The sequence below is a fragment of the Podarcis gaigeae genome (genome assembly GCF_964106915.1).
Source record: "Podarcis gaigeae genome assembly, chromosome: 1".
In the NCBI taxonomy this organism is placed as follows: Eukaryota; Metazoa; Chordata; class Lepidosauria; order Squamata; family Lacertidae; genus Podarcis; species Podarcis gaigeae.
The window spans coordinates 126,079,365-126,104,743 of NC_139678.1; the positions used below are offsets into that span (position 1 = coordinate 126,079,365).

Sequence of the window (25,379 nt, forward strand, 5' to 3'; positions counted from 1 at the left end):
CCCACCCCACCTCAGACAGTAAACCAATCCCAGCTGGGGAGGTGTTGCCAGGGGAGTCGACCTGGTAGGGTTGGGACCGCCCTGCAAACACAATAGAGGGTGCAACTTACCTGGGAGTCCTCAGTCCCCTGCCCTCCCTCAGTTTATGCCTTCATTTTGCAGGTTAACATCTTCTTTACAGGTATGCGGGCGCTGCTACGGTCATTGATGGCTGCTGTTGAAGGATCAGGAAGGAATTTCCCTGCATTGGCAGGTTTTGCCTTCCCCGTAGCAAGATGTCACAACTTTGGCAGTTTCAGGCTTTGGGCGGAATCCTTTAGTCTATCTTCTCTAAATTGGGGGGGGCGTGAAGCGGTGACCCATGCCCCCCCTGTGGCAGCAATCCCAGGGTTCCCCATTAAAAGGGTTGTTTTGGGGGGAGTCACTGGCCGTACGCCGATAGATTGTCAGTGCTCTCCCCTGCTTTGCAGTGAAATGGGGGAGGGGGCGGGCTCTCTGCTTAAACATACATTCTCCAGAGCCAGCCCAATCCCCTCACTGTTTGGACAACCCTGATGTTCCCCAGATCCCCGGCTGGGGACTGGGAGGGATAAACGCCCAATGCCTAAGCCAAGGTCTCCCTACATCTGAAAGTTTAATAAAGTTGTGGCCAATTTTAATCCCATAACACGTTGTCATGAGTCATTATTCTACCCGGGGGTCACCTGGGGTTGGGGGGTCTCCGCCTCGCCACGCAATACTGCCTTTTATTTGTAATTGGGAAGCCAAACTGGGAACAATGAGCTAGTTATGCTTGATGAAAAGATAGACAAACCTGGCTGTTTCTGGTCCGCATTACTTTCACATGCTTTTAGCCATAATTTAATTCTGCTTCAACATTAATCTGCATTGGGGCAATAAGGTTAGTCAAAGAAGATGGTGCCAAGATGTGAAAGTTGGTGAAGACTCCCTTAACTGTCAGCAGCATTAAAAGAGGAGCAAAAAACAACAACAACCCCTCCTGACATCTCTTCACCTATCTTCAGCGTTACTCTAGTTAATATGCAGAACAGCTGTGATTATACACAAGCAGATTAAATAGTTATCAGTTCCTGATACGTGTACACGATAAAATAGGCTCTGGCTTCTTTGTATGGTCTATACAGTAGACATTGTGGAGGAGCTAAACCTTAATCTGATTTCTCCAGCTATACCCCCTCCATGACCATGGGAGTATAGTTCTTCCATACAGTATTCAGCTGCTGAAAGTGGGGGAATTTGGGTCAATGGCATTTGTTGAGTGTCTTTGTGAATGCCACTGAACCCAAAAAGACCTTTTACAAGCAGAACTATGAGGTGTAACCCTTTTGTGTGTGTGTGTAAAGGTCTAGGTCAGGCTTTCTCAACCTCGGTCCTCCAGATGTTTCGAGACTACAATTCCCATCATACCTGACCACTGGTCCTGGTAGCTAGGGATCAAGGGAGTTGTAGGCCAAAAACATCTGGAGGGCTGAAGGTGAGGAAGCCTGGTCTAGGTTGCTGTAGTTAAAACAGAATATTGTACGTATTCCTTTCTTATTCTAGGTTGCAAGCCGAGAATTAAAGATGCCAATGTCAAATATTCACTTCTGTGAAACAAGTACGCAGACAGTCCCTAATGCATGTGCTTCAGTTGGATCAATGGGAACGGATGTCAATGGAATGGCAGTGAAGGTAAAATAAGATATTAATTTTCTAGTTAATGCATAATTCCAAGGTTCCAGCTTCTTGAAAGATATTCATAGGAGCTTACTTCTGTTAGATGATGATGAAATGTATTGATTTTTTTTGAAAGACTTCCATACTAAGTGCACAAAAACGCTGAGAAGAAAGCACTACTGACTTCTTGAACACGGTGGCCTGATTGTGTTTTAGGATTGCAACCTTAAATAACGTATAAACTATAATAATAATAATTTATTATTTATACTGGGTTTCCCCAGCCACTCTGGGCGGTTCCCAACCGAATATTAAAAACACAGTACAGCATTAAACATTAAAAACTTCACTAAACAGGGTTGCCTTCAGAAGTCTTTTAAAAGTAAGATAGTTGCTTATTGCCTTGATATCTCCTGGGAGGGCATTCCACAGGGCAGGCGCCACCACCGAGAAGGCCTTCTACCTGGTACCCTGTAACCTTACTTCTCGCAGCAAGGGACCCAGCAGAAGGCCCTCGGAGCTGGACCTCAGTGTCCGGGCTGAACGATGGGGGTGGAGACGCTCCTTCAGGAGCTGAGTCCTACTTTCTCTTATTCCCCATACCTTGAGCAACATTGTGTTTTGCAGAGAAGATACATGCTGAGCTGGAAAGTGCTGGGAGTTTCATAGATTAATATAATTGTAAAGTTGGAAGGGATCACGGGGGTCATCTAGCCCAACCCACTGCAATGCAATAATCTTTCACCCATGGTGGGGATCAAACCCATGACCCTGAGGTTAAGAGTCTCAAACAGCTAGGTGGGAATGTACGAATCACAGGAACAGCATAGGAAACTGCCTTATACCAAGTAAGACATCTGGCCCATTTAACTTAGTCTACACTGACCGGGAGTGGTTCTCCGGTTTTTCAGGCAAGGCTCTTTATCAGACCTACCTGGCAATGCCAGGGATTGAACCTTGGATGTTCTGCATGCGAAGCAGATACTCCGCCGCTGAGCTATGGTCCTTACCTGATGAGCTACAGCGCAGAGCATGCAACATCTGGTTAGTGCGAATTTGCCCAGTTGGTTGTAGTACAGAAGAAGCCTTAATGAGGTTTAACTGATGCCCTTCCTCTTCTGGGTTGCAAAATTTAAGCTGCTCAGGACTGAATGTGGAGGCTCTTGGTTTTTTGTTGAAATAACCTCTTGGCAATGCCATAGGCTAGTGTTTAATGACTCCTGTGGTGTGAGCAACAGCGCAGCAGCATGGCAAAAACAGAACCCTTCAAATGTCTTACATAGAAATTTTTCTTCTTTGTGCTCCTCCCAATGTCATCAGGATGCCTGCCAGACCCTCCGGAAACATCTTGAGCCCATCATTAGGCAGAACCCTAAGGGCACATGGAAAGAGTGGGTAAGATTAGTTCTGTGGTTTCCCAGGGCACATTTTATGTTTTTGCACTCCCTTCAGATCAGAAAGTATCAATTTCTTGCAACATGGCTAATTATAGTGCTGCCACATATAAAGCTTTAGCAACTTGTAATTTTGCTCTCTATTCCTGGTATTCTATAGCATGATACAGTTACTAGCAATTTTGGTATTGTCAGTCTTTACTTTGTTTTGTTGGGGATCATTTTATATATTTGGGTATTTCTATTTTGACCACTCGCTATTGACCATAACAAAGGGATTGATTGACTTACAGCAATTAAATAAGAAGCACCACAACAGACATTTGACTTGTATTAAATGTTATATGACATTAGAGCCAAGGCATAACCTCTTGTTTTAACTTGCCTAGCTTATCGCAACATGATTAAAGAAAGAAAATGGAATATGAAGAATTTGTGTTTATGCAGGACTTTGCCCCTGCCTTTGGCAAGTTTCTTCATTCAGATTTATTATTCACACTTCTATAAAGGGGCTTGTTTTCTTTTCCACTGTTCCTTAAATTAATGCACTTAGTGCAGAGGAGAGGAATCTTTCTCACACCAAGAACTGCTTTCCTCTGTGGGAAGTGGTGTGCACAGCAATTGATGTGACCTTTGTAAAGGAAACAACATTGCAGCCGCACAAAAGTCACAGATTTCTGCATCCCCTCCCACCGTTCTGCATTCACATTTCTCCGTATTTCATCTAGGCAAGCACAGGGTGTTACCACAGCTGAAGGACACATTCCAGGGGGGATAGTAGTCCACGGTTTGAATGGACAAATTAACATTTAAATTAAGAGCAGTGAGGAGATGAAATGAAGTACTGTAGACACATTTCCAGAAGCTTTATGGCGCATGCCGCTAATAAAGAAAGCAGCTTTTTGCTACCACCAGGTGCTTCTCTTTTGCTGGAGGAAAATATACGGCTACTAAGAAACAGGTACAGTTTGACTCTTAACTGAGCTAGTAAACCTGTGTGTGGTGCTAGTGAGAGCTCATGTACTGGGATGCTTCTCCATAGAAAAAACAACTGCTTGCAACTATCATGTCAGGAAGAAGGCTAGGCCAAACTTCTTCTCCCTGAAACACTAGTTTTCTGGATGGATGGGATTGTTTTGTTCAGCTACCTGAGCTCCTTCCAGCAGCCTTACTTCCTCAGTGAAAGCCTCTTCGTCACAGTTCTCAGAGTATGTGCAACATTCCATTTCATCATTCAGTTAACTGGAAATACAATTTTTTTCCGATTATATTTTATTATTTTTAACATATACAATCAAAACACGATTTCGTCTTTTCTTTTTGTTGATTTCCCACCCCATTTTCCATGGAGTTGTTTCTCCTCTTCTGCTGCCCCCTATATTCTATCTATTAAATCATAACCACAATATTATTGCCTAATTACTTCTGTTACTCATAGCTCAAATCCTGCTCATGAGTTGATGGTCCAGCTGGAAATATTAATAGGAATGTCTTGGTTTTAGCATGGCCATGGTATCTTTTTTTATAGATTGCTTTTTGAAGGAATAAACTTACTATGCTTGCTTGTTTTACAGGCCAAAGAAGCTTTTGAGCAGAGTATCAATCTGTCAGCGATAGGTTATTTCAGGTACTAGATATTAACTCATGACTTCAAGAAGTGACTGTCAAAAGAGAATTATTGTAATGACTTGCATAACAAGGTAGCTACTGCAGGGATTATGAATGACTTGAGCTGATGCTTTTAGTAGTTGCATATGCTGCTTAGACCTAAGCATACAGAGAAAAGGGCATGTTATGTCTAGTCTTGTACATGAAGGTCCTGAAGGAGAATGTTAGCAGCAGAGTTAAAGATACACGACTGTGGCCTACTGTTTTGCACTCTATAATGAACCATGCACACTGATGGCACTAAATCAAATAAATATTTCAGGGAGGATCCAGAGGATCCTTCTGTGAGTGAAAGGCACTAAGATCCAGCAGATCATCCTGCTGGAGAAAGATGCATTTTTTTAAAACCAGTTGGAGAAAGAGGAAGGCTGCCCTGTGCTGCTTCCCAAATGGTTCCAGAGACACTCCCAACTCTCCAGAGCACCTTTTCAGGCAAAACTCACCTGTTCTCCCCCTCCCCACGCCACCTCATGGGCTTTCTCATGATCTGCATTCTGCTCACAGTAACTTTGGATCCAACCCACTGATCAAGTGGAAGGCATTATTAGTCGCATTCAGAAATTTGTACATTTGGTTAAAAGTGCTGTCAGTGAGTCTGGAGGGGTTTTTTTTATGTTTCTGTAAAGGAAAAGTCTTTCCGAATCAGAGAACTCAGGTCAGCGATGCATTCTGACAGCATCAAGGGAGAATTTAATGTGGCAACGATGAGTAGTAGATGATACAGCTTTAAATGAGGAAAAGCCAAATCCATAGATCTATTAATGGGTATTAGCCATTATAGTATTGACTGGCTTTGGGAGAGAAGAACGTTGGAAGCTTTTACCTACATCTCCTGTTTTGGGGTTCCTGGAGGCCTGGGCACTTCCAGAAACAGAATGCTGAATTAGATGAACATTTGATCTGATCAGCAGGCCTGCTGCTATGTTCTTAAACAACATGATGCATTATCAGAGCAAATCTCACATAGCTCCACTGTCATGACCGATTGTACCAACTGTGGGTCCAGCACATCATTGTGATTGTGAGGCTCTTGCTATTTCCCCCCTTGACTCTTTTATTGATGTCCCCATGCCTGCAAGCATCCCTTACTCCCCAACATCCTTTGTTGCTTCTTGCAGAGGTTATGAAGCAAACATGGACTGGGAGAAAGGGGAAGGCCACCCATTTGAATATTTTGTTTTTGGAGCTGCCTGCGCAGAGGTTGAAATAGACTGTCTGACTGGAGACCACAAGGTAAACTGTCAGGTGTCACTTACAGCTAGTGCAAAAAGCACAGCCAAGTTCCTGTGTAACTAGTGAAAGGCTCTTGTGTTTTCTTTGTCGTATTCAGTCTAAATAGTTGTTTGCAGTGGACAGCAATAAATCCTGCTGGTTTCTACAAAGCACAGCTATTTGGAAATGGGTCAGGATACTGTATTTTTCGCTCTATAAGACGCACCGGACCACAAGACGCACCTAGTTTTTGGAGCAGGAAAACAAGAAAAAAAATATATTATGAATCTCAGAAGCCAGAACAGCAAGAGGGATTGCTGCGCAGCGAAAGCAGCGATCCCTCTTCCTGTTCTGGCTTCAGGGATAGCTGCGCAGCCTGCATTCGCTCCATAAGACACACACACATTTCCCCTTACTTTTTAAGAGGGAAAAAGTGAGTCTTATAGATCAAAAAATACGGTAATTGGAAATGGGCGCAGGATACATAGTGGTTTCTTGTGTGGATCGGTTTTAACCTCTCCTCCTTCCTCATGTGACTTCAGTAATCCATGAGCTGCTGCTATGGCACATGTATGGCAACTTTGAATGTGAATTCATCTGGGCACTTGTGTTGCAGTAGCCAACAGCCTCCATTTTGCCCTTTCCCCAGCTGTTTTCTTCCAAAGCTGACTGGGCAAAAGCAGGCAGTCTTGTGCAGAACCAGACAGCTTTTTATTTTTTAAAAAATAAAAATATTTTTTATTATTTTTTTTATTTAAGTTGTACAATTTATGAATTCCATTTGCACATGAATTTTCCCAGAGAAGTGGTATAGTGTTTATTGCCACAGAAAGATAAAAAGAATACATAGGATTTATGTAGCACATAAATGAGTATAGTCCACTTTGCATATATTGTATCTCTAATTTTTGCAGGATTCCTTCAGTATTATTACCTTTTTGGTATATGGGAATCTGGCTTTGAGGCTGAAAGGCTGTGCAGTACATTCATAGTTGAAGGAAAATTGTATTTAAAAAAACCAGAAACATTTATTCAAAAGTTACTGAAATATACTCAGAGTCGAGAGTGGATTTCATGCTCTTTATTCAGCTCATAGTGGTGAGGAGGAATGGAAGTTTCCCCAAAGTATCTGCTTTATATACATTATTTACACAGTGGGCCGCACGTGATTGGCTATTTCCGGAATTCTCCTGTAGGCCAATCAGGTTGTGGATTCACTTCCACCTGGAGCTCGATTGGGTGGCTCCTGCAGACCAATCATACTGCTGCATTGTTCTAGGACCAATCAGACTGCTGCATTCTGAATCCTATTGTTCTAGGACCAATCAGACTGCTGCATTTTGGATCTATTGTTCTAGGACCAATCAGACTGCTGCATTTTGGATCCTATTCAACTCAGTACATAACAGTTACAATACATTTTCAATCAGTATATTGGGAGGATTCTAAAGCTGGTATTTGTTGGTTTCTTAGCCAAAGCTCTTAGCCATAGCCAATACAAAGCACCAGCTTTCCTGGCTACTGTTACTTTTTCATTAAAGTGATGTCCACTCTACCTACTTCTAAAAATGAAAGTAGCATTATTTACTTTAATATGGTTTTAGACTGGGGAAAATATTACAAGATAAGGACTTCAGCCCTAAGCATACTTATAACAAATAAAGTATTGTTAAATTCATTGGGACTTATTTCCCAAAATGAGCCACAAATAGGTCATATCACACTGGGTACAAATTCTCGATATCCTATCCATAATATTTGGCTCATCTCCTCATGCTTCAGTCCCCCGAATGTAATGCAAAGTTACAACCTGTTTTTCATTAACAGAATGTCAAAACAGATATTGTTATGGACATTGGATGCAGCATCAATCCGGCAATGGATATAGGTCAGGTAAGTCCTGAGAATTTCTTCATTGTGCTATGAGGTACTAAATTCACTTCAATTAGAATCATATGATTTGGAAGGCGATCCAACTCTCTGTTCAGTGACAGATACAAAACCCAACAATACAGAAATTCACTGAGCACGGGGTTGGACCTCCTTCCAACTCTTATGATAGAAATGGGTAATTAAAATGTGTTGTTTAGTCGTTTAGTCGTGTCCGACTCTTCGTGACCCCATGGACCAGAGCACTCCAGGCACTTCTGTCTTCCACTGCCTCCCGCAGTTTAGTCAAACTCATGCTGGGAGCTTCGAGAGCACTATCCAACCATCTCGTCCTCTGTCGTCCCGTTCTCCTTGTGCCCTCCATCTTTCCCAACATCAGGGTCTTTTCCAGGGAGTTTTCTCTTCTCATGAGGTGGCCAAAGTATTGGAGTCTCAGCTTCAGGATCTGTCCTTCCAGTGAGCACTCAGGGCTGATTTCCTTAAGAATGGAGAGGTTTGATCTTCTTGCAGTCCATGGGACTCTCAAGAGTCGCCTCCGGCACCATAATTCAAAAGCATCAATTCTTTGGTGATCAGCCTTCTTTATGCCCCACCCATTTCAGCTTTGTTAGATGGTGAAATTTAAGAGAAAGAGAGCAAAGAATTGAAATATTTGTGAAAGGCCAGCATTATTCATAGAATTCTGAAAGTCTAATTACAGTATTAATGGTAAGGTACCTAGTTGTCTTTCAGATGTTAGATTTTTATGCTTGCTTTTATGGTTCATTTGTTCAATTTTAATAATAAATAATTATAATTTTAAAGCTAGCATCGCTTTCAGACAATGTAACGAAAGCTCGTATTAATTTAACACAACAAAGTATATGGAAATCTCACTATAAGCTATACTCTTGGCAGATTGAAGGTGCATTTGTCCAGGGCCTTGGACTTTACACAACAGAGGAACTCAAATATTCCCCAGAGGGGGTCCTCTACACACGGGGCCCAGATCAGTATAAGATCCCTGCTGTTTGTGACATTCCAGAACAGATCAGTGTCTCCTTGTTGGCATCTAGCCAAAACCCAACAGCAATCTACTCATCCAAGGTAAGAAGATTGAAATCCAAGGTGCAGTTCTTCCCTTTCGCTCCTGCTAAACCTAAGTGACCCATATTACTGAAGGAAAAACTGCAGACTTGGAGGGTGGGATGGAAATGATATGAGAGAAGTTGTTTTCACTATGAATATCTTGTTACTGTATTATTAATCATGCGGCTATAATCCATCCCTCAGCCATTCAGGCATAAGCACGATTGAAATCAACAGTGATTAAATGTGCTTAACGGGGGTTGGGTTTATGCCCACATGGATATAATATCAGGAGTGTTTCATTCCGTTTTGTGACATGTTATTGAGCAAGTTGTCTCCCCTAAGACTGAAGTCCTCAACTTCACATTGGAATATTGATTGCAGACCACAATGCAGCAGAGCCAAAAGAAAAATAAATGACATACTCCAGTGGGAACCCTTGCTAGGCAATTGTTTCACTGTAGCATGTTCCCCTATCAGGAGAAGAGCAGTCAGTTTTGAGGCATTCCAAGCCCTTTTTGGAGGCATGAAAGCAGAACAGGCTATCAAACAATCAGAAATAAGGAATGAAATTTTTACAGTGGCCTAGCCTTCTCTCTTAACTACCCATCGAGACAGTGACGCGGGTGGCACTGTGGGTTAAACCACAGAGCCTAGGACCTGCTGATCAGAAGGTCGGCGGTTCAAATCCCCGCGACGGGGTGAGCTTCCGTTGCTCAGTCCCTGCTCCTGCCAACCTAGCAGTTCGAAAGCACCTAAAAGTGCAAGTAGATAAATAGGTACCGCTCTGGCAGGAAGGTAAACAGCGTTTCCATGTGCTGCTCTGGTTCGCCAGAAGTGGCTTAGTCATGCTGGCTACATGACCCAGAAGCTGTACGCCGGCTCCCTCGGCCAGTAAAGCGAGATGAGCACCGCAACCCCACAGTCAGTCACGACTGGACCCCTTTACCTTTACCTTTAGCCTTCACAGTCGGTCACGACTAGACCCCTTTACCTTTACCTTTAGCCTGGTCAGGGATCCCTTTACCTTTACCTTTAGCCTTCTCTCTTAACTACCCATCGAGGCAGTGGTAGCTAGAAAAGCTGTGCCAACTAGCCGAAAACAATCAGAGCACACTTATCTACTTGCAGCCAAACAGAACACAAGTTATGTCAAACTTCTAGCAAAACAAGGCCAAAAAGCCTAATGGGGGATTAGGCCAGTTACACAGCTTGACGGAATGTGACTATAAGGCCTAAATTATCCCTTGCAGACCACACACTTGAGTGTTATTATCTGTAGCTCTGCTGGCTGTGCTAGCCACCTCTGCTTGTTGATTGGCATCCATCTGTTTTGAGAGACAATGGAGTGCACCTACAGGGGTGAATTCAAACCACTGGGTTAGCAGCACCAAAGTGACCTTCCTGTAGCACAGGTCTGGGCAGTATGTATGGGGGTCCTGGGCTGCCCAGATGACAAGACCCCCTCTCAGTCTCACTGATGTGTTCCTCAGGAAAGTAGAGCAATACGTTTTGCACCAGCTTGACTGCAGGAGTTGCCGGAAAGAGGCATACTGTACATCCAACTGTTTTAGGGGCTCCACTCTGGATTTGTGCAGGGTTTACTCCTTAGCCTTTTCTTCTTCCAAAGATATCCCACATGCCATCTTGAGGTCTAGGGTCAGTGTTTTCCTTCTCCTAGATGGGCTCCCTTCCCAAGTTGACGAGCCCCTTGGAAAGCACTAATATTAGGTGACACCAATTGTGTCCATCCACATCTTGATCTCATTGGGCTGACGCTCAAAAGGGCTTTTCACCTTTGGCCTTTTGGATGTAAAAACTGTGGCATGTAAAATGAAACACGTCGTTCCAGGGAACTGGACAGATGTTGCATCTTAAGATAAACACAGTCGAGGGGGAGCTATATAGTGGCAACCCAAGCTCAGATCAGAGGGGCAGAATAATAACAGTCACAGATTCCTAGCCTGTAACATCAGCCAGCTGCATGGGCAGTTTGCTCTTCCCACTGCCCTCAGCTCTCCAGCATCCGTGATAGGCTGCAGTTGCGGCTGCCACCATTTTGGAATATGGTGAGCAATCTTTGTGAACCGACTAGGACACAAGAAAAATATGTTCTTGAATGGCAGCAGTGCGTTGCTGGCAGAGAGGTGCGGCCTCACATTGTTTGTTTTCATTTTGATTAGTCTTTAAAAAGCTGCATGTGCACACATGTGGATATAAGCTCATGCTTTCACATATATTTTTAAAACAACCACTCAGAATAGGTGAAAAACCTTTCTAAAATAACCAAGAGTTTGCAGCCAGCATTCTCAGAAAGGCTGCCACAGGACCCTTGTTAGATATACAGCTGTCTCCTTCTCCACCGATGAGCAACAGGTGGACACCGTTGCAGTTGTGACACTTGGACATTGATAAGCCACCCAGTACTGATTTGAGGAGTGCTGCTACTTCTGCTACCATCACTACTCTTCCTCCTTCTCAGTAAGGCAGGGCCACCTACCACCCTTGGAGCTTAGTGGGAAATAAGCGGAAGGACAGAGAATGAGACTGGAACATCCACTCATCACATACTGAATCGGAAAGCCCGCTAGTGGCCCCATTGTGAAGGCCCCCCTTAAGCTTGGAGCCACAGGGAGGTGTTATGCAGTAGGTTCCTGTGGCTTCTCACATCAGCCACATGAAAATGCTGGCTCATGTAAGGTCTGCCTGTTGGCCCAAGTGAGTCCACAAAGGCTGATGCCACCAAGCTCTTAAGAGTGTGTCAGATGCTGGGTCTTGTTTCCACACAATGAGAAAACAAAACTCATTTCATGTGCGGACAGAGATGCTCCCTAAAAGGTTCTTGATGTGAAATATTTGCTAATGCCTCAACATGATTTCACTGCTTTTGTCTCTGCTTTTGGCAGGGCCTTGGTGAAGCGGCACTTTTCTTGGGGAGCTCTGTTTTTTTTGCAATATGGGATGCAGTGGCTGCTGCCAGGAAGGAAAGAGGATTGCCATCAGACTTTGTGTTGAACAGCCCCTTGACTCCTGAACGAGTGCGAATGGCCTGTGATGACCAATTTACGGAGATGGTAAAAAATTTATTTGCATCTGGTGCCTAATTCTTCTTTCTCTTGTGACTGTCAGGATGAGGAATAGGTTACTCCTAAATTAAAATCAGGACGTAGCATCTTTTGGTCTGTCTGTCCTTAATGGCACCCTAAATCTTTTGTGCCTCCAGTGGCTTCCTCTCGTTGCCTTCAGGTATTGTGGAATCAGTTTCAGAGAAATCCAAACTGATATAGCAACAAACCTTAGCAATGACTCTTCAAGACTGATTGTTCTGTTTACTATTTATTCATTTTTCTAGATCCCAAAGGATGAAAAAAGCAAGTCCACTGTTTCGTGGGAAATCTCCCTTTGAAGAAGAACCAGGAATGTGCAGAAAGTGCCATGAATTGCTAACTTCTTCAAGTCAACATCTTCCAGTGCTTTATCAACAAATGCAGTTCATTTTAGTTCAGTAGTTGCTTTCTTGTGGGGAATTATATTGCAGGCTTCATATTCATTTACATGAGAGTCTCCTACCATTTTCACGCTTTTTGGTACTAGGCTGCTACAGTTCGAGGCCTAACCATTTGGTGGTTGTTTCTATCTGCTTTGCTAGGTTCCTAGTGCTAACATACTCCGTCTCCTTCATGGAGCCCCCTCAGCAGATCCAGAGGTCTCCTGCCTCTCTAACTCATTTGCCAGTCTACTCTCCCTCCTCTCCCAGGGTCCTATTTCACCATCCCCTCCTTTTTTTCTGGCTACTAAGTGTCCTACAACCTCTAACCACCTTTCCATCCGTCTTCTGCCTCTTTCACACCTCTTTCCCTCAGTTTTTCAAGGTATTACTAAATGTTACAGAAAAACATGTACAGAGTTCCCCCAACCTCCGGCAATATCTAATTCAGCCTTCCCCGACATAGTGAGCCGGAGATGCTTTGGACTACATTTCCCATCATTCCTGACCATTGGCTATAATGGCTGGAGCTGAAAGTACTTGGGAGTCCAACAACATCTGGGTTGGTGAAGGCTGATGGTAGCCGAACTTGCCTTGCATCCTCCCCGTCTCATTATGCTGTGTGTTTCCCTGTTCCCACATGCCAGGATTGGCTGCCACTGAGCACCTGCCTACTGCTGCTGTTGTCTTTGAAGTGTGAATCTCAAATTGATCCACTTTATTTACTTTGAACAAGGTCTGTGGTAAAATAAATCTTGAGCTGGTTTTGGCTTTAGGAAACCTACTGTGCAGTGGTGTGCATGAAAGATTGCTCGGGGCATCAGACAACATCCTCAGGGTGGGAGACAGCATTGTTTAATGACTGCTGACTGTTAAAAGGTACAAGGTGCATGCCAGGAAGAATCCCTTTGTGTATCTTAGACGTCTGGTGCATGCATTATCTCCTGCGACGGTTGCGTTGTGTAAGATAAGCTGTCTTTCCAGAATATCAAGCACTAGGCAATAAAAATCATGCACATTAAAAGATGCATATGCCACTTCCTAAGGTAGCATGCAGATTATTTCTTGAAAGGGTTAGGGTTAGGGTTAGGAGTGATCTGTTGTTTGATTAGGTGCCTTGTTATCACACCTTTTTTAACTACAGCATGGATTAAAATGGATTAAGCATGCAGGTGCACAAGTAATGAAGCCTACAAGTAATATTGCTTCACACTTAACGCTGTTACTCTCTTGTGTGTAGCTTTGCCAGGAAGACTGAATCACTTGGCTTGCACTTCACCGAACTTTAATTTATTTTCAGAAGTTTCTCAACAAGTTTAATTAGAGATGTGCAAGAAAAAAATAAGAATAATCCCTTCTATGCTCATGGGTGATAGAGTGGCAAAGAATTTAATGGGAGGAGAAGGAAGAGGAGGAAGATTAGTTGCACTCATTCCGGCTAAGAGAATGGCAGTTCCTGGGACTCCCAGAGATCCAGGGTTGGTACCCTTCCAAATGTTATTGGATTCCACATGCCACCATACCATATGGTTGTCTTGGAGACCCCAGGTTCTCCATCTCTGCTGTCACTCACAGTCCTTGTCCTCACACCCTTTTTCCTGGGTTTTGCATTTCACTTAACTGATGCTGTGTGTGTGCAGTTGCACCCACACCCTTGCATGCACCTTGGATCAATATGAAAATGGCAGTGTTGTGAGTTTTCCCCTCTGTGCCATCTGGTACAACTTGTCCTGTATTTTCATGTCACTGAGCTGTGCCTTTCCGTGCTTCACAGGATTGGCTGGTGTGGGCCAGGAAGCACACAGTGTAACGATGTGAGGACCCTGGGCAAATTGTGCTATGTATTATAAAGCTGGAAGAAAGATTCTGTTTTTGGCGGCACCTCCCTTTTTTTGTCCGTTCACCCAAAGCAGAACTAAATCTTACAGAGGGCTTCTGGGCGGGGACTTAATGTTGTAAGTAGGTTGTTCAGAAATCACAATTGGGTTGTTGTTAACAGTTTTGGTTTTTTTTTAATAAGGAGCCCCCCCCCCCCCCGGGTAAATGCAGGTTAAAGGAGGGAGGATATACAGTCTAGCATTTTGATGCCAATGACATTGTGGGGGAAAACTGCACGAGGAACACCCATCAATAAGTACCTGTCTGAAAGCAGTACACAGGTGCAGTGATATAATTTCACACCTTTTTGAATCTTGTTTAGAAGAACAGAAAAAGCTGATGATGCGCAGGATGAGAGTTGGAGAAGGTTCAGAAAAAGCAATCAGAATGATCAAGGAGCTGCAGCAGCTTTCCTATGAGGAAAGCATTTTGGACTTTTTCGTTTAGAGAGAAGGCAAGTAAGTAGTGTGACATGATAGGATATTATAAGACTAGGCGTGGCATGGAGAAATTGGATTGAGAAAATATTTTCTCCCTCATAACACTAGAAACATTCAACGATGCTTATTGAAGTACCTCACGCATAGTTAAGCTCTGGAACCTACTCCCATAAACGGCAGTGATAGCCACCAACTTTGAAGCCTTTAAAAGAGGATTGAACAAATGTAGAATAGACTTGTGCTCTGTCTGTATGGTCAGAAGCAGTATTACCGTATTTTTCGCTTTATAAGATGCACCAGACCATAAGACGCACCTAGTTTTTGGAGGAGGAAAACAAGAAAATAAATATTCTGACTCTCAGAAGCCAGAACAGCAAGAGGGATCTCAGTGAAAGCAGCAATCCCTCTTGCTGTTCTGGATTCTGGGATAGCTGCGCAGCCTGCATTCGCTCCATAAGACGCACACACATTTCCCCTTACTTTTTAGGAGGGAAAAAGTGAGTCTTATAGAGCAAAAAATACGGTATTTTGAATACCTATTGCTGGAAACCGCAAAAGGAGTGAGGGCTCTTATGCTTGGATCCTGCTTGCATGCTTCTCGCAGTTATCTGGTTGGCCTCTGTGAGAACAGGGTGCTGGACTAAATGGGCCATTGGCCTCATCCAGCAGGCTTTTTAATGAGAGACTAGCATTTCTGTGCAAAGAAAAATTCAAGCAAGAAGTACAGTGCATATCATGCATTGTACTATTGTAATATTGGTAGAAAAATGCAAAACTGTTGGCATGGTTGCATGTAAGGTATTCTACTTCCTGACTTGCTATTTTGCAGGGGGAATTCGGTTGCAAGTAGCAAATTCGGGTTGCGAAATTAAAGTGTTTTTGGCACTCTTATGCAACAAACCCTCCTCCCTCTAAATGACGCTTCTTGTAGCAAGGAAAGTGTTGGGAAGATGCACTGGGAAATGTAGGGTTACAATTGCTTGATGTGATGTACTAGAATTTCCACACAAATCAGTATCAACTAATAGTGTATAACCTCAAGAAATTTTGTGCAAACAAATCAAAAGGAATGATAACCTGCTCATCTGTAAGTACCCTAAGTGTGAAAAATGTTTGCTGGTTTAATCAAGCTTGTTAAGGTTATGTGATCACTACAACTGTTGGTATTCATTTCTGTTGAACAAAAGGTCCCGTTCTGTTTTAGTGTGGACAGATGTACCTCGGAGTCCTATTACCTAAATAAACTTTGTAAGCTTCCATTTTTGATCTTTTACTTGAAACCGCCCACAAGTGCTGGGCGTGTTAAGCAGAGGGCTAGTTATAGAGTCAAATGTTTCGGAGGAGGAATGAAATATGCAATGTTGATACCTTTTCCCATCTCTGTCAACCCTGATCCTACCGTGGGTATAATCCCAGGAACTACGCAACATGGATAGGTAGTTTCAAGTCAAAGAATTGGGGAGGCTAGCTGTTCTGCACAGGGTTGCACTGCCTTTGAAGGGACAGGTGCATAACCTGGAGGTGCTCCTACAGATGTCTTTGGAGGCTCAAGTGGCCTCCACAAGCAGTGCCTTTTACTATCTCCGGCTGATTTGCTAGCTATTGCTATCCCTGGACATGGAGAGCCTTTCCACAGTGATCCAAATACTGCTGGTAACAGGGCCATAGCTAGGGGGTGGCGAGGTGGACCCCTGCCAGGGGCGCAGGCGAGGGGGATGCAAAATCAGCTGCCAAGACCCCCCACCAGCCAGCACCCTGTCCAGCCAGTGCTCCCTGCCTGCGGCCAAGCAGGACAAGGAAAAGGGCCCGCACCAACTTCAAAGCCTGCCTACTCCAGAGTCGCTCCCCCTCCTTTATCACACCCTTCCTCAAGGGTGCCAACTTGAATAAAATACATTGGGGGGCAGGTAAGCACCGCCCTGTATAATCGATCACAAGACGGAGCACACGGACACTATGGCAATGCCCATTAACTGGGGGGGGGGCCTCAAATATTTTAGGGGGGTGAAGGAACCTTGGCCCCAAGGAATTGGCTCCCATGCCCTTCTCCCTATTAAAGTGGGGTGCTGCCCACTTTATGCGATTTCACTTATGAAGGCAGGGGCCTAGAATGTAACCTGCGTGTAAGTGGGGAGACGCCTATATACCGTCATTAAGGTCAGCCTTCCCCATCTTGGTGGCCTTCAATCAGAACTCCTTACAAAAAAGAATTCACTACAAGGTGAAGTGCACGAGGAATTGAAGGGGGGGTGTCAGAGGAGAGGCAGAAAGAGGAGCTAATTTGTTCGTGGCTGGGGGCGCAATCTGAACTGTTCTGCCAGAGGCGCAAGATCACCTAGCTATGGCTCTGGCTGGTAACCTTAGAAGTGGAAAATTGTAATGCACTCTGTGTGGACTGTCCTTGAAGTTCATCATAATCATCATCAAACCTTTTATTGGCATCACATACAAACATCCATAGCAAATCAATACAGAATTCCCGCCTTCCCAGTGACACAAAACATTTGTCAAATGAAAGAGGCAAAGCAGCCTAACATTACATCTCTAGGTCTCCAGGGAGGTCAGACGTCTGCAATGTGTTTCGACAACAAAAAAACAGTTAAAGATATTTAGCCACTAATTTGGTGAGCTTCTGATTGTTCCCCAATAATAGAAAATGTATGACCTCTAACTCTGGTTTCCATTTGGGGATGCAGAGTTAATCTAGGAACTGCTGGTGGAGATCAACATGTAATTTACATTTAAGAACCATATGTGTAAGAGTTTCCACCTGATGGTCTTCACATGGGCAAATTCTTTCTCCTTCCACCATTCCTGAGAACCTTCCCCATAGGAGGTTTGAAGGATTTGAATTAAACCTGGCCAGCGAAAATGCCCTTTCTTGCGGATTAAACAAAAATCCAAGATAACTGTGGTTAATTTCAGATGCCCAAGAAAGTTGAAAGTTAAGAGGGGAACATGTTTTCTCTGCTGCCGTTGTTAGTTCTGGCGTTCAATGTCCCACAACCTAGTTTTTATTATAGCCTTGGCAGATGGTGGGGACATTGATTGCAAAAATTCCACTGACAGCCCAAGTTGCTGTACCTTTATGTTAAACTGTTGTAGCCCTGGGGAAAGAAAGGGATCTAGCAAAACATCACTAAGGAGAGGATGTTTATCTGTTGTGAGGCAGATGTTTAACCAGCATGTAAGAAATCTCGCCCAGGCTATGGTCTCTACCTTGTATTGACCTTCCTCAAGACACAAGGCTGCATGGGGTACACCACGTGGGACAGCAAAAATTTTTAATAAGGAAAGCTGCCTGCCCTCGTTCTACCAGCTGGATAAGCCCTGGCAGCCAAACTGGAATTCCATAGAGCAATTGAGCTATAACTTTGGCGTTGAAGACCTTGAGGGCAGAGGGGATATGTGAATTACCTCTTGTTATAAAGAAACGCATTATGGCTTGCATAGACATCTTACTGGCATTCACCGCCGTTGCACGGTGCGAGGACCATAGAAGCCTATGATGGAATGTGATTCCCAGATAGTTAAATTCTAATACCTGCTGGATGGGTTTTCCACCAAATACCCAGCTATAGCTTTTGCGTGAAGTCCCAAAAACCATTATTTTGCATTTATCAAAGTTCATGCACAATTTCATTCTGGACAGATAGTCAATACAGGAATTTAACAAACGTTTTAGGCCAATTTTTGTCCGTGAAAGCAAAATCATATCATCTGTGTATAGAAGGATGGGAATGCTTGATGCGTTGTGTTTTTGGCTGTGGGCATCCACCTGTTTTAGTAAAGAAGCAAGGTCGTTAAGAAAAAGATTAAAAAAAAGAGGGAGCGAGTACACAGCCCTGCTTTACTCCTTGGTTTATAATGACAGGATCTGTCACTACATTCCCTGGTGTTGTTCTTATGCGACACGTGTTCTTTGTGTAAAGCATTTTGATCAAGTAAAGTAATATAGATTCTAGGCCCATTGTCTCCAATTTGGACCACAACAACCCCCTGTCGACAGTGTCAAAAGCAGCCTTGATATCAAGGAAGGCCACATAAAGACATTCTTTATGAAGCCGCTTGTACTTAGTGGCTAAATGAGGTAACACCAAACAGTTGCATAAAGTAGATTTCCCTGGTCCTTGAAGTTGATTCAGAAGCTACAATTAGTGCAGACTGTAGCTGCTAGGCCTCAACTTGTAGTGGCCTGTTGCAAAAACACTTTTTAAAAAATGCACTAGCTACCTATATGCATACCAAGAGTGCTTGGAACTGGTTCTCCAGCTGTGGCCTTTCCTGGACAGTGATTCACACATGGGTAACTTCAAGACTGATCTATTGTAACGTGCTCTGTGTGGAGGTACCATTGAAGTATGAAGAACGCAGCAGCTAGGCTTTTCATCGGTATGCCCTGCCGCAAACAATTTCGAGAGAACTGCACTCAATGCTTGTTTGCTTCAAGTTACTTGCATTGGCTTAAAAAGCCTATACAGTTTGGGGCCAGGACACCTGACAGAAATCCTGTTGCTGTACTGACCTGCACATTTGTCAAGATTGGCCAGTCTTGCCATCCTTAGGTAAAGCCCACTTCTATGGCAATGTGAGGGAAGAGCTTTCTCATTAGCAGCACCCCACCTTTTGAGCTCCTTCTCTGCTCGGGTGCAACAATTATTCCTACCCATGGATTAAAAAGGCTACATATTTCTGGTGCATTGGCCGGGAATAAGCACGTTCCCCGAGATCGAGGGACAAAAAGGTCCAGGGCGTCACTGCAAGGCGAGCAGATTGGGATCCTGGGTCAACAGTTCCAGCGCGCATCCTGCCAACTTCGTGGGAGGGACTGGCCACCCGTTCCTGAGTGGACACGCGACAAGTGACGGAGAGAAAGAGCAACGGCCGTGCAGAGAGAAGGTACCTCGAGGAACAAGGTAAGCTCCACAGGGTATAGGTGGGAGCAAGCTCCACAGGGATAGGTGCGAGCAAAAAGTGAGCCTGATCAGCTCCGCCAGCAGGGTAGAAGAAGTGCCACTAGTTTTGGTGTCGCCCAGAAAAAGCAGTAAAGGGTCTGCTGGGCCCCGGTCGAAGTCTAAGCGCTGCCGGTTATGGTTGGTTGTTGGTTTTGTGCCCAGAAGAAGCAGTAAAAAAGGTGCTCTTGGGCCCCGGTCGAAGTTGTGAAGCACTGCCGGTTGTGGTTTTCGTTTTGTGGTAAAAAAGGGGATTGGGGGAGTTGCATGGGTTTTTCTGAATGTGCGTGTGGGGACACTCCAGTGAATGTTTTGAGTGTGTGGGACGCTGAAAGCAACGTCTGGCCTGTGACTGAGTGAAAAAATAACGTTAGGAGGGCTGAGTGTCCCAGTGTCCCCAGGATCCCAGAGTCATGGGAAATAAAAGCAGTAAAACAATTCTTGAGACACCACTACAGAGCTTTCTGGAAAACTGGAAAAGTGCCACGAAAGCAGAAGAGTGGGGATGTAAACCCAAAAAAAGCAGACTCCAACATTTATGTGAAGTTGACTGGCCTTCGTATTTACCAGAATGGCCTCCTGGAGGATCCTTTGATCCAAACTTGGTCAACATTTTATGGAGTAACATTTTCAAGGCCCACACAGATCAGAGTCCCTATATTTCTATCTGGAAAGCCAATGTGGATCAAAATCCCACATGGCTTCGGAAAAATAGAATTGTGACTGCCCAAGTCAAACTGTGTTCAGTACAATTACAAGTTAAAAAGCCACCAGTTTTGCCAGTCCTAGAAGAGGAGATAATTACTCCCCCACCACCATATGCAGCAACTGCGCCAAGGCAACCAAATCTGGGAGCAAATAGGGCTGCTTCTCCGCCCAATGCCCAGACTGGGGACCCAAATGAGAAGATTCCCCCCTCTGCCCCTCCCCTACCCCCATTTGATGCAAGCAAGGAAGGTGAAGAGAAAGGTGATGATGATGATGAAGACTTCAGAAAAACTCTAGATAAAGAGATAAGATGGACTAGTAAGCAGTCTGACAGAGTGTTCCAGTATGTAGAACCGTTTAAAACAGAACTGGATGTGGCCCCCTGGGTTCTAGAAGCAGCCCAGTGCCAGGATGAGAATTGGAGAAAAAACCAAAGGTTTTGAGCACAGCGTGGGACAGGGCAACAAAACATGTAGAGACACTTAAATCTAAGGCTTTGTCCAAACCCACTGTGGTGGCCCCTCTCAGGCAAATGTATGATCCTTTGGAACAGCCAAATGATCAGGGCGTTAGACCACCAAGGACCTTTACCATTCAACATGTCCCTTTTACAAGCTCCGATATTTGCAATTGGAAAAATCAAAATCCTTCTTTTGAGGAAAATCCTGCAAAAATAATTAAACTTTTTGAAGGTGTGTTCAAAACCTATATGCCTACTTATGATGATGTAAGTCAGCTTTTGGACACAATTCTGACCACTGAGGAGGTCCGCAAGGTAAATGCCTGTGCCAGGGAAAGGCTCAGGGCAGCGGACAATACTGATGTTGCAATTGAGGCAGCTAAAACTCCACTTTGATGGCCCCACCCCACTGAGTGTACGACCCCCTGGAGTCATCCGACGCCCAGGACCATAGACCTCCAAGCACCCTAAATCAGAATCCTTCTTTCGAAGAGGACCCGGCCAAAATTAGGGGTTTGTCTTCAAACAGCCAGAAGGCCAGAGACAAAGACTTAATCCCAGAGGATGTCCACGGGAGGGGCAGAAGACGCCTAGGGAAGAAGCCAGTGTGCCATCTGCAGGCAAGGGAGTCATTGGGAAATGGAATGCCCACAGGCCCCACGCCCGACACACCCCAGCATGTTAACAGTCTGTTTCTTTAAAAAATCATGCAAGTAACAGGACATCAGCTCCCCCCCCCCCTTGTGCCAGGCGCTTGGAGGTAGCTTCAGAGTGATATCTCTTGGCTGCTATCCCAAGAGGAAAATGCTGCATTCTCACCAACCAGCTACCCTGAACCTCACACTGTCTGGATTTACAGTTCAGCCACACAAAAACAAAACAAAAAAAATCAAAAACCAGAATGCCAAGGGTTACCCACCCCCTTGCCCCAAAGTACTAACCTGGAAAGTGACTTTCTTAAAAGCAAGTGAATGCTTTCTGTGAACTTTGTCAAAAAAGTTTTTCTTTTTAGGAGCTACTGAAGAAGTTTTTCTTTTTAGGAGCTACTGAAGAAGTGCAGCATGCTCGGATCAAAATGCTACTGCAACATAGGAATTGATACTTTGAGGAATTTGAAACTTTGCCAGAAGCAAAGAGCGCATTGTTCTTTCTACAGACACTGGCAAATGAACTGAAATTTGCAACATGGCTTAAACCTCTGAAACTTAGAGCACACGAATGAGACTTTTAAAAATCTCACCTGGCAAAAAACTTAACCCAAGGAACAGAACTGTTAACCCCTTGCGAAGTTTCCTGCCAAGCATATCCTTTTGAATTAATGTTTGCTAGGCCTATACCTTATGTGCAAATGTTATCTATCAATTTGTTCTGTGCAATCGCTGCCGTCTTTGTTATCTCTTCTCTTAACAGGTGAGCTTTTGCCGGAACGCCTTGTGCCTTGGTCGAGCCTCTGCATCCCTATGATGAGAACCCAGATTGGACCCAGACGCCCAGACATCGCTCCAGCCTTGTTGGAAGAGACCCACGATGCCAAACGCCCACCAGACGACCCGACGCCCACCAGACTACAGCCCTGCTCACGTCACTCCGGAAGCTGACGCTTTGCACAGCTCAAGAATCCAGCATGGATTGAAAGAGGACTGACATTTTCTCATTTTCTTTCCTTTCCTTTTGCATAACTGAACTTTATAGAAGGTTGAGGGCCCCTGGATAGCTTTACAACACCCCTGCAGAGGAGGGTGTCTAGTGGGTCTCTTCTTTCAGCGTAATTACACCCCAGCCCACTCTCTAGCACTTACCTAAGCCCCTCCCCATGCATGTTGTTGTTTAGTCGTTTAGTCGTGTCCGACTCTTCGTGACCCCATGGACCAGAGAACGCCAGGCACCTCTGTCCTCCACTGCCTCCCGCAGTTTGCTCAAACTCATGCTGGTAACCTCGAAAACACTATCCAACCATCTCGTCCTCTGCTGTCCCCTTCTCCTTGTGCCCTCCATCTTTCCCAACATCAGGGTCTTCTCCAGGGAGTCTTCTCTTCTCATGAGGTGGCCAAAGTACTGGAGCCTCAGCTTCACAATCTGTCCTTCCAGTGAGCACTCAGGGTTGATTTCCTTCAGTATGGAGAGGTTTGATCTTCTTGCAGTCCATGGGACTCTCAAGAGTCTCCTCCAGCACCATAATTCAAAAGCATCAATTCTTCGGCGATCAGCCTTCTTTATGGTCCAGCTCTCACTTCCATACATCACTACTGGGAAAACCATAGCTTTAACTATACGAACCTTTGTTGGCAAGGTGATGTCTCTACTTCTCAAGATGCTGTCTAGGCCTGTCATTGCCCTTCTCCCAAGAAGCAGGCGTCTTTTAATTTCGTGGCTGCTGTCACCATCTGCAGTGATCCCCATGCATACAATGGCTCAAATACGACTGTGGGTCCCCATGCTGGTATTTCTGCTGCCTTTGACCTTTGAAATGCCAATACCACTCACAGTGACCAGACAACTGCTGCAATCGTGGGGGCCCCACCACACATTTATTACGTGGATTCAGGTTGCTGAGATGGTTGCGTTCTCTGCAAATCGGACCAATTGTGCCGTCTGCACTCTGGCCCCTGTAGATGCCCTGTGCCTTGGAATGAATCCTTGGTTACAACTCCACTTGTTGCCTTCCAGCCTCTGGGCAACCATTCTTCTTTATGGAATCATTCCGTCCCTTTCCAGGTTCACAGGATCACTGGCTGCCTTTGTGTCAACAAATCAAGTGATGCTCAGACCTGTGTGGGCACTTCCCACTGTGATCGTACCTTCCCAGCCCCAACTAACATGCCTGAGTCCGAGACAGGAACCTTTTCTGTTTCCAATTTGACTGCATGCCTGGCCCGCTTGCTGAGAGGCACCATATCTGCCTATGGTCAGGACGTTTCCTGGGTGTGTGGCAGGAAGGCCTATCATGCCCTCCCAAGAGGATGGTATGGGGTCTGTTTTCCAGCCTACTTAATACCCCCCATGTGGATTCCTGACCAGATTGCCTCTGCACCCCCTAGAAGGAGGCGTTCGGCTGACCTGGCAACACTTGCAGGTGGCAGCTCCCAGAATTGGGGCAAAAATCAGTGGCCTCCGGAAAGGATACTGGCCCATTATGCTCCAGCCTCATGGAATCGGGGAGAGAAAATCTCTGGGGCAAGGGGGCCGATCTATAACTTGAACCGCATAATCAGACTCCAGGCAGTGGTAGAGATTGTTGCTAACACAACAGCCACGACCCTTAGGCTAATTGCCACACAATTGGATGAGACACGCAATGCGTTTCTCTCAGTCCGATTAGCGTTGGACTTTCTCCTGGCGCAACATGGCGGCTTTTGTGCAGCGTTAAATCTCACGGGTGGGACCTGTTGCTTTAACATCTCTGATCATGGTGAGGCCATTCGCAATTTGGCAGCGGGACTTGAAACAGTGGCCCATATTCCTACCCATACCTGGGAGGGCTGGGACATGTCATGGCTTGACTGGTTGCCAAACCTAGGATGGGCAAAAGGCCTGTTTTTGCTGCTGCTTGGCCCACTTTTCATTTTGCTAATTTTTTTGCTTTTCTGTACCTTGCTTGCTGCAATGCTTGCATACAATGACACGCAATATGATTTCTCGCATGCTTCGCCCCCAGATTATAGCTCTGACCCGAGAATATCAGCCTGTGCCTTCCTGGGACGAGCCTTTTTGAGAAAAAGGCTGTCCAAATTTGAGAGGTATGGAATGAAGGGGTACAGTTAGGGTTACCCCAGAAAGCCCTAAAAAAACCTGTTTGTGAATCCCCCCCCCCAGCCAGGCCTCGGTGTACGCATTTTAAAAACTGCATTTTCCTCTAAGACAAAAAGCACGAGCTAAGCAGTCCTCTGTAACAAAAACACTGTAAGAAGCCCATAGCTGAGAACAGTAAAAGCTTTTGCTTCCCAGATCCAAGATAACCTTGTCCTGGTACATTGATTTGCAACATACTTCCGGGAGCAGAGCCAGAGAATGAAAAGCAACATTTCTATGTAAGAATCTGTGAAGGGGTAGAGGAAAAAAGGGGTTTGGAAAAGGATAAAACCTGCTTGTAAAATGTTTTCGGTGCGGCCTGTCTTTTGTGAACTGAATCACACAGGTGCCTTCTGCCCCCCCCCCCCCGGATGGCAGAATAAAACGCTCTTTCTCTGGATTAACCCCTTGGTGTTGTTTGACTCCTTTTGTCTCTGCTCGGGTGCAACAATTATTCCTACCCATGGATTAAAAAGGCTACACTTTCCCTCTAAAATTCCGCTGGCATCTCCTCTTTTGACCTTTCAGTGCCCTGTTCAACTGAAAAGGGAGACCAGTACAGAAAGGCATACTTGCTTAGGAGGATTACAATGGTTTCTGTGTCAACCAGTTCTTTTGCTTTTTAAAAACAAAACCTTAGGTATAAAAGCATCTGCCACCTGCAAGAAACCTTAATTTATTACAACCATGCATCAAATTTATGATTAACGAGGAATAAAAGCAACCCTACAGAGCTCTTCCAACCAATTCTACTCT

At 44.8% G+C, this 25,379-nt stretch overlaps 1 protein-coding gene and 1 long non-coding RNA gene across 3 annotated transcripts in view; one reads left to right on the forward strand and one right to left on the reverse strand.

The window, feature by feature from the left end:
* Positions 1-15,973, forward strand: part of LOC310827745 (aldehyde oxidase-like) — a 56,742-nt gene extending 40,769 nt beyond the window's left edge. Inside the window, exons 28-36 of one of the 2 annotated variants that reach the window (XR_014556487.1) lie at positions 1,564-1,692; positions 2,998-3,072; positions 4,646-4,698; positions 5,858-5,972; positions 7,779-7,844; positions 8,739-8,927; positions 11,816-11,983; positions 12,262-13,765; positions 14,420-15,973. Coding sequence is in view for 1 of the 2 variants with exons in the window: in XM_083704141.1 (XP_083560267.1) it covers positions 1,564-1,692; positions 2,998-3,072; positions 4,646-4,698; positions 5,858-5,972; positions 7,779-7,844; positions 8,739-8,927; positions 11,816-11,983; positions 12,262-12,315 (849 nt within the window). In the remaining variant the exon portion in view is untranslated. Of the gene's footprint in view, positions 1-1,563; positions 1,693-2,997; positions 3,073-4,645; positions 4,699-5,857; positions 5,973-7,778; positions 7,845-8,738; positions 8,928-11,815; positions 11,984-12,261 lie in introns of both variants that reach the window. The other variant, XM_083704141.1, reaches the window with a different exon arrangement.
* Positions 15,974-17,121: 1,148 nt separating this feature from the next.
* On the reverse strand, positions 17,122-25,236 carry LOC310833614. The gene is made up of 2 exons (XR_014558844.1): positions 25,107-25,236; positions 17,122-19,348 (listed from the first exon to the last, which is right to left on the reverse strand). It is a non-coding gene; the product is annotated as an uncharacterized lncRNA (long non-coding RNA).
* Positions 25,237-25,379: the final 143 nt, after the last annotated feature.